Raw genomic sequence first — 12932 nt, 5'->3', positions numbered from 1 at the left:
CTTCATGGAACAATGCACTCAAATGTGCACTCTTTGAAACTCAGCAGATTCTATGCTAATATAATAAGCAGAGAACAGAAGCTAATGGAACTAAGAGATGTAAATATAGTTTGCCCTTTTTTAACCTAGAAATGCTGATTTTTTTTCTTATATTTATGGTTTGATCAAATGCTTTCCCCTCTTCCTTTCAGGGACATATCATTACATGCATGGTTTTGGTCTGTGAATTCTAAATTTTCTATAAAGTTAAAAAAAAAAACACTTGACTCTGCACAGATTAACGATTTTATAAGTACATAATAGTTTTCCATTAAACAAGAAAGAGACAAGAGTGAACTGTTTTCAAGCAGAGTCTGTGCCTGCCTGTCAGTGACATGTTGTCTTCTCACTGATGAATTATTCTTGTTGACAGAGGAACACGATCATGTTTATCCCTACTGGACGGCTAAGACATGGTGATAAAAAGTAAAGGCAATTAGCTCATAGCAGTACAAGCTTTTTCAAATACCCTTTTAAACCATGTCAAAAAAAATGTAAATAAGAGAAGCCACTTTGTCCATCATGTATGATACTCACTGCTCAGTGCTCTGTGAGTTATCAATATGAAATGCACATCTTGGCACATTCCCTTATTAGGTCTTTTATAATCTCATCACGAATTCTCTTTGTTTTATCCTTTTTATAACATTAGATATTCAGTTTGTAAAATTCTGTTATCATTTATATGTGTTGTGATTGATTAAATATGAATATTTTAGTGAACTTTAATGTAGATTGAGATAGTTTTTCATCACTACATGTACTTATGGGCTAAAGAGGTAGCTCAGCAGTTAAGATCACTTGCTGCACAAACATTAACACCCAATATCAAAACATAGAACCCATGTAGCCTATAAATGCCCGTTACTCACTCTCAGACAAATCCAGAACTGTCTTCTGCCTCTATGTGTATTAGCATGAACATCTACACACAGCCATGTGCATAGATTTATGCAGATAAATACACACTTTCCAGTGGAATAATCTTTGAGAACCAATGTAAAAGGCATGCTAAATTGCTACTGGAACAATTCACAATTATTCAAGGTGCTTAGACTTTAAAAAGCATAATGGAACATTAAACTTCCCATTGAGAAACTGAAGTCCTATTACAGAATAGAACTTATTGGGATAAAGTTGTAAGTTCAGAACACCTCCAGTCACTGTGCAACTTGAAAATAGCATAATTTCTATATCTATTATATATATATATATATATATATATATATATATATATATATATATATATATATGAATGACAAACTTCCTTTATTAATCCTTTTCCCCTACTTTCAACAATTTCACACAGGATTGGGAGTTGTATGAACAATTTTTTTCATTATATTAAAGTAACTTATCATCATTATGTTAATATGATTAACTGATAAGTAAAGTTTCCTTGGCCTAGACTATTTAAAATGTCTTGTAAGTTTAACTGTAAGAATAGAACAAAGCAGAAACAAAATGATCTTTAAAACAACCGTTAAAAAATGCACTGGTCAGTATTACAGTAAAATAACTTAGTCTTTGCTGAATTAGAGCCTTTGAGAAGTATTTTTTCTTAATACCTAGACAAATAATTCGAATACTAAATGTGTGTGTGTGTGTGTGTGTGTGTGTGTGTGTGTGCCAGCAGGCAGTTGACATCAAATACTGTCCCAAGTCAGCTCCCACTTATTTGTTTAGTATTTAGCCTAATTTTATTTGTGTGTATAGAAAGAGGTATGTGCAGGAAGCAATGCATGCACCTACACAGTCCAGAAGAAGGCATTAAATCCCCTGGGGCTAGGGTGAGAGACAGTTGTGAGTCACCTTACATGTGTACTAGTGACTCACACAGGTCTTCTGCCAAATCTGTACACAGTCTTCATCTTCTAGACATCTCCCTAGCCCCTGGCCAACTTCTTATCTTTTGAGGCACCTTTTATTAATCTCAAATTCAAGGTTCAACTAAAATTGCTGGCCTGTGAACCTGGGTATCTGCTCATCTCTCCCATCTCTCTAGCCTCAGGGATGCAGAGCTAGGCCACCACACCCAACTGCTTACACATCTGCTAGGGATGAGAACTCAGGTCCTCCTGTTTGCAAAGTGAAATACTTCACACTGAGCCTTCTCTCCTGGTCTCCAATCTCTTTTGTTAATATGAATGTTTCCTGTCTTCGGAGATAAATCTGTCCTTTAGAACACAGCAACTGAATAAGGAGAAAATATGTATAGCTTCATGTGTATGCATATTTCCATATATTTATATACATATGTTACATATGAAAACATGTTTGCACACATATATATGCATATGACCATATGACACATATATGTTCTATGAGTAGATATGTATGTGAATATATTTTTAAATCAAGACAAGGAAACATTATTTATTCCAGGAAATTTAATGTATGAATTTAGCATGGGAGAATTTCCTGAAATGTGTAGGAAAGTAATACAGAGTAAACTTTTCTATTTAGCTACAAGTCTGCAAAAGCTAAAGAAGTTCAAATAATTAAAAAATAAGGAGGTGCTACCTCTAGTAGGAGCTGAAAACCTGGTGCCAGTGAAATACACTTCAGGTTTTCTTCTGGATGCTTCAATCTCTTCACCAGCTACTCTTAGTGTCTAACTCCTAACCCTGTCAGTAGGAACTGGAGTCAGGGCTCAAGAATCCAGAATAAAACCACAAACTACAAAGGGTGGCTCTTAAGTTCTGATTTTGAAAAAACAAAGATAGAGACAGAATAATTTCAGTGAACAAAAGCATTTCCTAAGAGACTTGGTGAAACCTTCTCCATGGTGCATTTAGTGGCTGGTGTGTATTTCTCCTATTTCTCAAATGGCAGAATCTTAGAGCAGACTGGTGCCCGAGGGGTAAATTTACTTTCACTGTTCTCACACTGTAAAAACATCCCACCTGTCTTTGGCTGCATTTTTCTGCATTTTCTGCATCTTCGTTGTAGTAGTCACACAAGAAGGTAGCAGATAAGCATCATTTACTGTGGAGATCTCTATCGTGTATAAATTTAGAACTTGGGATTTTGCCTTGTAATTAGCTCCAAAGTTAATTTTGTGAAAATTCTAGTTTCTTTCAACTGATGGTGTGTGTGTTCTTTAGAGGGTAGAGGTTTATAAATTCAATATAGGGCACTAACTTCATCTTTGAACTGATAGTTATTAGTAAAATATATTTTACATCTAAATCCAGTACCTCTGTATACTTCCTTTACTTATGGTTTATTAAGATACACACTCTTTTTTTTTTTTTTTCTACAAATGCTTTCTACTCTCTGTAATCTGCTGGCCCAACCATGACTGGCTAGTCACTGGGTAGTCCTTTTATAATTACTACCATCATTTTGTTCCGATCTGGCTTCACATTTGAAGAGCAGCACATTTAATTTTAGCACTGATTTTTAGAGGAAAAGAAGAAAAGATCTCTCGCATGAAAACTACTAACTTTGCTTCCTGCCATGAGTCTTATGTTTGAATGTGACGTGTCTAGAATTTTACTTTTCCTTCTAAACAACGTTTTTTGTTTTTTTTTTTTTTTTTTCGTTGTTTTATTTTCCTTACAGACGTTTGGAACAGAACTCCATCAGGGTCATCCCTCCAGGAGCGTTCTCACCATACAAAAAGCTTAGGCGACTGTGAGTTCACAGGGATGTGCAAAGATATGTCACCTTTTAAATTATGGAGGTCAAGACTATTATGCGGGACTAATTTAGCATAGCTCCGAAGAGACCGGAAGCTAATGACAGTCCGATTACCAGTTGTATGACAGCACTTTAATCTTACTGGTGAAACCTTGCAATTTTTAATGTTCACTGTAATTTAGTTTATTGGTTCCCACAAAATATGATCATGACATTGTTGGCATGCTATTGTTTAAAGATACTGTCCTTACCAATAACTAAAGCAGATGGACAGTAGCTGTTTTACAGAATGTTGTTCGCCCATAAATGTTCTGATTCTTGGGTGTTTCCTTTTGAAAGTTGTGCATGTGTTTTTGTGTCCTCACTGCCAGCATGAGCAAGTCCATCCTCTTCTCTAGCCCATCTACATAGCATCCCATTTCCTTTAACCCAAACTTCTTTCTGATTGTAGAGACCTGAGCAATAACCAGATCTCTGAACTTGCACCAGATGCCTTCCAAGGACTGCGCTCTCTGAATTCACTGTAAGTAGACACAGTTTTACAGAAGAAATCCAAAACTTTGTAAATAACCAATGGTGGCTTTTATCATCTCACAGAGACTGGCTGTCTGTCATTAACACCTGCCAATTTTTAGGGTAGAAATTGCAGTGTGTGTGTGTGTGTGTGTGTGTGTGTGAGGGCATGTGTGTGAATGTGGTTTTCTTTAACTTTGTTATTAAAGATGGACAGCAGTTCCTTTGGGAGATTATTTTTAATCCAGCTGTAATGTCAGGATAGGTTATTGTGAAGTCCTCCAGACCAGATTTATGTCTCAGTCTATAGCTAACCATTGGCCGGTTTAGAATGATGAAGTCTGAGTGATGCTGAGAATAAGTGAGCTCTAGGAGCCAACCTTCCATCCTTTCATTATGTGAAGATTTTCCCTCTGATGTAGCCCCATAATAAGTACTCGTTATGAAGGTCAAAAAGAGTTTCAGGAAGATAACTATGCAAATTGGAGACTGGCTGAAATAAGTTTTAAAGGTTACCGCTATTTCTACTTAGGAAATGTATTCAAAGTGTATCAAGTAAAATGACCTTTCGTTTTTTTATAAGATGAGTGTAGAGTCTAGCATTCCTATTTACTTACTGGTTCCACTGATCATAAATGATGGCCAGTCTCAGGTTTCAGAAGTCAGCCCCTCCTTCCTTCTTTCCTTTCATATCTTTCAATATGTAAATATGTATAAATATGTATATGTATGTTTATACAAATTTCTTTTATATCTTATCTTTCAAGATCTTTCTGAAAATTTTCTCTATTACATATTTAGGGTATTTTGATTAGTACATCTACTGAAGAAGTGAAAATAGTTTAAACAATATGTTCTCAATGCCTATATAGAACTTTCATTAAAACAAAAACAACTTGAATTTGATATTTAATTACCAAAATATTGTCATGTCTTAAAGATGGTTGGGCTTGATTTGTGAAAATATTTTACAGCCAATTTTAGTATGTACAAATCATTTGCTATTATTAATATTCATACCTACTAGCTATTATACTCCAATAACTTAGTATAATATAATATGTAATAAGGACACATTATCTCTTAAGAAGTCATACACAATTTGAATGATCTTTGTGTTGGGAAGAAAAGACTACGCCCTTCTGCGTTTATTTATTGATGTTTACATGTGTGCTTTTGTGGATGAGTGGAGAGGACAGCGTGAAGCTGTCCGTTCTTTCTCTTCACCTGCAGGCCCAGGGATACCTCACCTCAGCACTTTCACTTGCTGAGTCATCACTGCCTATCGAATAGGATTTTGTTTCTCTTGCTGCGACAACACTAAAATTTCTGTAATGCAAGCATACTAGATGGAATATGGCTGTGCTCTGTAGTTTGTTTCTTCCTTGAATCTAGTGGGAGTTGATATGCACATTCATGGTGTGTGTGTGTGTGTGTGTGTGTGTGTGTTTGTGTGTGTGTGTGTGTTTGTGTGTGTATCTGCATATGTATGTGTGTCTGCATGCATGTGTGTGCAAAGAACAGAAAATGCCTTTGGGTATAAGTTTTCATTTCCAGTTTGTTTACGACTAGATCTTCTTTTCTTTGCCACTGGACCCTTTATACTATCTGCCTGTGAGGATTTGCCGATTCCCAACTCCTTGCTCCCGTCCTTGAAGCTCTGAGTTATCCACAGGTAGCATGGTGAGCACTTTAACCCATAAGCCTTCTCTTCCCGCATCTGCAGTCTGTCCATCTTCATCACTCTGGTGGTTCGTGCTCATGCAGAAACACCCTTCCCCGTTTGGAAATAAGTACAAATCAGAGCAATTGGAACCAAGTACGTACCTTCAGTCTTCTGAAGCTTTGTATTCAAATCATATCCCCACCTCCTCCAAGCACATAGCTGAGCAAGTTACTAATTTACATGTGCCTCGGGTATCCTGTCTCTAAATAGGGGAGCACAGTCCCCCCTTCCTGGATGTACAGAAGCAGAAAGCAAAGTGCTCGAGGTCACAGGTACTGACATGGCAGATCCGTGGCCCTTCTGCACATCAACCCTTAGCATCTGAGCACCTTCCTCTTGTCATTATTAGTTAATACACCGAGAACGATCTAAAGGCACTGACTGGGATTCGAGGTATAGCTAAGCTGCTTAAAAGCTTGTAGTTCACCTGTAAGAGAATCCAGTTCATCTTCCAGCTCCTATGCCAAGTATGGTTCCCATCACCGGCATGCATATTCCCCTTACATTCCTATACAGAATCGATTAAATCTAGTTTTCAGTGGCACTCCCTGTTATATGCCATCTCTGTCACCTACTTCTCGGGTCTGCGGAGGCTGCCCTATGACACTCACCTGCTAATTTTGAGGTTTGCTGAAATTTGTTCTGGGACTGCAATTGACTCTACTGCCTAGAATTACACATTTCACTCCTGGACTTTTTATGACAGTGAGGACATATCCCCCCTTCATCCCTTGCTTTATCCTTACTGTTGTTTCTGAAACATCTTACACCATTAGAATTCTCCAAGTCCACATCATTGTGTTGAATTTATGGGTCCTTTAAGATGAAGTCAGTCCACAGTACATTGTTTGCAATAGCCATTGTTCCTAATAAATCTTTTCTGTAGCCATTATACATTTCCCTGTGTTGAATATCTTTTTCCTGCTGTAGGAACATTCTCTTGTGCCAGCTCTCAGCAAGGTGGAATTCAAACTGGTCACCAGCAGCGGCTGTTGCCAACTGTCCCTAAGTCCAAACCCATACTTTTAAAATAGATTTTTATTTTTTCTATTGGTGCTTGAAGCACAAAGAGGAACATCCTTGATGTGCCAGTAAAAGCTCCCCGCCACCTTATTAACTGCTGATTAATGGTGCTTCTGTGAAGTATACTAGGTCTGTCATGAAGAAGAAAACAAGAGACACTACTCAGGGCCTTATTAGTCACATTTGTAGTTTCTCCAACTTCCTTTTCAGAGAAGTTCATTTATGTCTTCTAGTTTCTCTTTTTAATTCCTTTTCTCTTAAAAAGCATTCCGGCTGCTCCAGCTCTTTTGTTTAAGTGTGCGGTCCCTGGTGGTTTCCCCATAGTGGCCACATGTCCAACACTATAAGTGAGGGATTTAAAGTTACGAAAACAAAACAGAAAGAAAGAAAAAGAGAAGAGCCAAAGGTTGGGAAAGGAAAGTGGGTTTGGGAGGAGTTGTGGGACAGAGCAAATGTGATCAAAACACACTGTACAAAATTCTCAAAAAAAATCCAAACATTAAAAAAAAGTGTAGCACAAAATCTAACTGGCCTTCTTGAGCTTTATGTTTTGTAAGATTTGTCTTTCCCTCTTTTTATCTAGTTTGTCTTATTTTCTTGGCAGTCATTAGGCTTTTGATAATTTCAACTCATGTCCCTGCTGCTTCTAGCTTCACACTGGTGCTGTGTTACAAACCCAACTGTCTCTGCAACCCCAGATTCCAATAGGTAGGGACAGGAGGATCCCTGGTTCTGGCAGAACAGCCACACTCCTCTGTGGGTAACATACTGATAGTGTGAGTCTTGCTGAATCTAAAATCTTGGGGGTAAGAATGGTTGACAGCACCTGATGTTGGATTCAGTGCTACACACACACACACACACACACACACACACACACACACAAACACATACACACACACTCACACTCACAGGACACTACTGGATCCTGTTATGGTTGTACATTTTAGCAGAGAAATCTAGAAATCTTCTTCATAGGGTATTTAGTATCTGTTAACTGGTAGCGTTTACAGGTGATAAACCATACAACAAAAACAACTCTCTGGTATGTTTCCCGTCTCTGCTTGAGTTTCTCATCTTCGTACTGTTTTTCTATTATGTCTGATACTAAAGATGTTCATTTAATAATTCTGTAACATAGTCCTTTAAAAACCCAGATGATTTTGGGGGAGAGAATGGTTCTATGGTACAAACATGGCATCACTCCTAACCCAAGCACCTAAGACTTTCCTCTGCTATCCTAAAGCAAAAGCCCCAACAGAACAGATTGTTAAATGACTCTTTGGATTTCTTTTTAAAGTGAGACTCCCATAATTTATGACTATCTTTGCTGATTTTCTAAACATCAGGTAATTTAAAAATATAAAACGTAGTTTTCAAAATTACACTTTGGGTTGCAATGAAACCCATTAATCCTGACCATATCAGCTGTGTGTTGGCAGATGATGGACATTTATAACATACTGCATGTAATTAAGGTGGGTATCATGCCTACGATCTAGCAACGTTGCTGGCTCATGTGGCTATTGTTAGATGGTTTAATTGAATATTGTGAACTGATGTCATACTAATCTGTCCACTTGTATCCCCTACTGCGTTCTCCATTCTTGACCTGGAAGCATACATTACCCTTGATCCTTTCTTAATCTCCACTTCGAGCTCTCTCTAACAGTATAGAGTTTTTTTTTTTTGTTCTATGATTTTTTAGAATGATTTCTTTTCTAATTGATCAACTTCTCTAAGGGAAACTATTTCTGTAGTCTATATAAGCAACCTTTGCTGTGTTCCTTATAGCTGTAAGACTGGAATCTGAACAGATGGGTTGCGTCCCTATGCTATGGAGCACAGCGCTTTAGTCATCCCTTTAAGTGTTTCCCTCCTACTTTGTAATACATCCCAACTCCCTCTGACATCTGAAAAGGGGAATAGTGTTTTCTTCACTCCAGCACCCTTTCCCATTGCATGATTGTCCTTTACAGATTAAAACCATCCACAGCTGTCAAACAAGTTACTCAGATTTTCAGCTTTTCTTTATGGACCATGACTCCCATTATCTTTTTTTCTAAACAATGTGTTTCTGCTTGTAAAATTGTGTTTATGGAAAGGAATATATGTGTGTGTTTGTGTGTGTGTGTGTGTGTGTGTGTGTCTGTGTGTGTGTGTGTGTGTGTTGAGATAGATAAATAGATAGATAGATAGATAGATGGATGGATGGATGGATGGATGGATGGATGGATGGATGGATGGATGGACAGATAGATAGATGGATAGATACTTTAAAGGCCCATGCAAATAACCTCTAAGAGGCAAAATAGTTTCTACTTCAGTTGTAAATTTATGTGCACGTGTTTCCAAAGAAAATTTATGTGATATTGTTAATAAAATGTCCTACATTTCAGATACCTAGCCTTGTATTATAAGTGATTCAATGTTACTAAATATCTTTCAGTCTTTAATTTTTAGCCATATAGAGTTTATGGTTTCCAAATTATTACTCTGGTTTTAGAACAGTTATTTAAGCATAATTTCCTTGTTTTTCAAATTATGCATGATTAAGATTTTATACATAAATGTTATCATGGGTTACTTAACCAGGCATTTTAAGAGTGTTTGAGCTGTATGCTTAAAACTTACATAAATGTACCTATGATTTTTGATATATGAGGTCAAATGCCCCCTAAGAATATCTTTTAATCTCTACACATTTCTCTTATACTCTAATTTTAGATGCTGTAGTAGACATTGTTGGGAACCCATTGTTCACACTTAAAGGTCTTTCCATTCCTCTCATTCAGTTCATTTGCACTTCACACCACGGCTTCACCTGCTTCAAACTATATCCCTTCATCATTCTCAGCTAATTCATCACCATGGCACATGTCAACCCAGTGCCCGAACACCTAGCACCTGCCCTAGGCAGCAGATGTGCTGATTGGGTGTAAGTCAAAGTCCTTCCCCTTAACGTTGTCACTGGATGTGCAGCCAGAAGTCAGGATTCTGGCCGTGCATCCTGCTTCACCCTTGAAAAGCTTTCAGCTCCATTTATAATCATTATTTTCCCAGATCTTATATTTTTTCTTACATACAAATTATAACGTTTCATTTTTAAGTCCCTGGCCTTATTTGGATTCCTATTCATCGATCAGTGTTATGAGTCTGAAATCACGCATTTATTCATCATACTGACTGATCTTTGCTCTATATACTGTGCTCTGACTGCCTGCATCTGTGTGTGGGGATTGTATGCAGAAAATATTTCAAATTGACAAGTACTATTTTCAGAAAAGGTTGAATAAATTGTGAATTATATAGTTTTATTAATATATGTTTTCTATGTATCCAAAATTATGCAAGTTAACCTATATGTTATCTACAACTGGAAACATTTTATTTTATTCAATTTTCACATGGATGATATATTAAGTGCCTAATAAGTTCCTTAACCATATGTGTTATATATGTATGTATGTATGTATGTATGTGTGTATGTATAGTATAAGAATCTGCGTTTTTGTGTGTGTGTATGTGTGTGTGTGTGTGTGTGTATATATATATATATATATATATATATTACATGAACTAATTAGGCTTGTTTAACTTTCATTTTTATATAATTTTAGTGTCCTGTATGGAAATAAAATCACAGAACTCCCAAAAAGCTTATTCGAAGGACTATTTTCCTTACAGCTACTGTAAGTATTTGATTACTGTAGATCTGTGGAGCCTAACATTAATGTCTTTTTTGAATCTCTTAATTATCTATTCTTCAATCTAAAATCTAACAGTTCAAGGATATAAAAATGGCAAATGTAGCACTGGTAACCCTGATAATAGTTATTTCTCTGAAGGCGCAACTATCTAGAGCTGCCCAAGACATCTCTCTTCACCGTAACATCAATGACTGTTTTGGCTGCCCCATTGCGGAGAGGTTCTGTAGTGATATGCAGGCAATAAAGACTCTGTTCTGATGTTAGCAATAGCTGGGATGGAGCTGGAGAGATGGGAGACTTTCACCAGCCACTTATCATAGGCGATCTAAGAGCAAAAACCCCAGACTTGATTCTGCAAACATAAGCACGGGGCACAGTGAAGCATGCCGTGGGCGCAGACTCCTGATGACTCTTCACTGAGTTGCCTGTCACTCCCTCATTCTATAAATACCATCCACCTTAGACTGCTGCTGCATTTGTATTGAAAGCAAACTTCATTCGGTTTATTGGTGTCGAATTTGATGGTATGTTGCGTAGTCTCTGACCATTTTCAAAGTAAGTTTGTCAGAGAGAGCAGGAGGATACTGAGAGCTGAGTTTAGTAAGTAGCATCTCTTATGTAGAAAGCTCATTTGAAGCAGATCCTCATCTAAAGCGTCGGTAGAGAGATTAGCATGATATGATGCCTTCCCTTGCCTTTCACCAGTCTCTGGATTAACTCTTCAGTTTAGAATGCTGTTTCTTCTCCCAATCGTACTCACATAAATTGGCATTTATGTGATTAAATACATGTTAGTAACCTTACATTTTCCTTAGTTTAGCTATTGTTTCTTACTTGAGAAACTTACTGTCACTGTAACATCCAATTATCTTTGTGCTAAACCCTTTTCCCCTTTTCAGCATTCTGCACAATTGTAGTTTGTATCACAGCCAGATACAAATACACAAACAGGTTGATGTTAAAACAACCAGACAATAACCTTACTTCGTGTATCATTCACCTCTTCTTCCCACTCTATAATCTACTTAAATACTTAGGTCATCATAGATACATTAATTACTGAGTGGTGATACATACTGCTTTGGGACATGATAATTTAAAAGTTCTAACTTTTTGAAATCATCAGGTACTTTCTTCTGATAAAAAGATTCTATATACATCATAGAAGTTTTTGCACATTGTAGATACAGCGTGACGCTGTCTTCAGATATTGCTAAGTAGTGACCACATTGCTGGCATCAGGATCCTCAACTATTCTCACCATCACTGCTCTCTTTCCCATCAATGCTCCAAATGTACTAATTCCACGTGCAGGTACCACATGTGTGAGGACAGCATGAAGATCGGAAACGAACCTTATTTATAAAGCTTCTGCTTTAGTAGCCCGTCCCTCAACTCTCAAGGACTAATCATTCTTCAGCCTTCCAGAAATTAAAAAACAAAGTGATCCTAATCCTTTGACAAATAGCAAGGAACAGTATGGTGTAAAAGTGTTTAGCTTTGTTAGAACAGATGGGAGTAGGAAGAAGTACGTTCATGAAAACTGAAACCTAAAGGACCAGCTGCTGATGTCTTTAGTCTTTGAGTCCTGTTTTAAAATGAGGACGAACTTCTCACAGAAACAACTGTCTTCAACATCTTCAGGCCTCCCTCCATTTCCTCATAGTTAGTTTTTTTTATTCCCAACTCCTTGATTCCATTAGCATATGGATTAGTCATTCGCAGCATCGCCTGCATTGTTGCAAAGGTGGAGGGTATGTATTTCTCCAACCCTTTTGCTCCCAATTCAGACTCCCACCCCAGATTCAAAACGTTGCTCCAGAGCTTTTAGACAGTGCTTTGGGTTCACTGCAAAGAAGCCCCAAATTTCAGCTCCTCATGAGAGAACACAGAGCACAGAAAACAGGATCATAATACCACAGCCTTACATATTCATAAAGGATCTAAATACTACACAAATGAAATTCAAAACTGTGTTAGCTCTAAATATTTTTGTTGTCCTTGTCAAACAAGAACACATATTCATTATATTACATGAGAATTACCAAAACCATGTGGCAGATAATTTCCAGCTATTAGCTGTTTTAACACCCCCAAATAAAATAACAATGTAGAGACAAAGAATATTAAGCAAGTACTTCAAAAATGGTGAAGCTGGGTTTAGAGGTATGTACTGCTCAGCTTGGAACAGGTAGTGGAACTGTGTAGCACCACATACTGTGCTTAGGAAGAATCACAGAGAAGGCAAGTCTGCTTAGGTAGAAGTTGTGTTTCGG

At 37.3% G+C, this 12932-nt stretch overlaps 1 protein-coding gene across 4 annotated transcripts in view; it reads left to right on the top strand.

Annotated features, from left to right (window-relative positions):
* Window positions 1-12932, top strand: part of SLIT2 (slit guidance ligand 2) — a gene marked incomplete at both ends in the record, with an annotated part of 320456 nt that overhangs the window by 218991 nt on the left and 88533 nt on the right. For all 4 annotated transcript variants that reach the window (XM_080940387.1, XM_080940386.1, XM_080940384.1 and 1 more), the window contains 3 exons: window positions 3607-3678; window positions 4136-4207; window positions 10567-10638. In XM_080940387.1, coding sequence (XP_080796513.1) covers window positions 3607-3678; window positions 4136-4207; window positions 10567-10638 — 216 coding nt within the window. The remainder of the gene's footprint in view (window positions 1-3606; window positions 3679-4135; window positions 4208-10566; window positions 10639-12932) is intronic.

The sequence above is a fragment of the Micromys minutus genome, assembly GCF_963924665.1.
Source record: "Micromys minutus genome assembly, chromosome: 1".
Classification (NCBI taxonomy): Eukaryota; Metazoa; Chordata; class Mammalia; order Rodentia; family Muridae; genus Micromys; species Micromys minutus.
The sequence above is the reverse complement of the archived record's forward strand: the minus strand, read 5'-3'. Positions and strand labels throughout refer to the sequence as shown.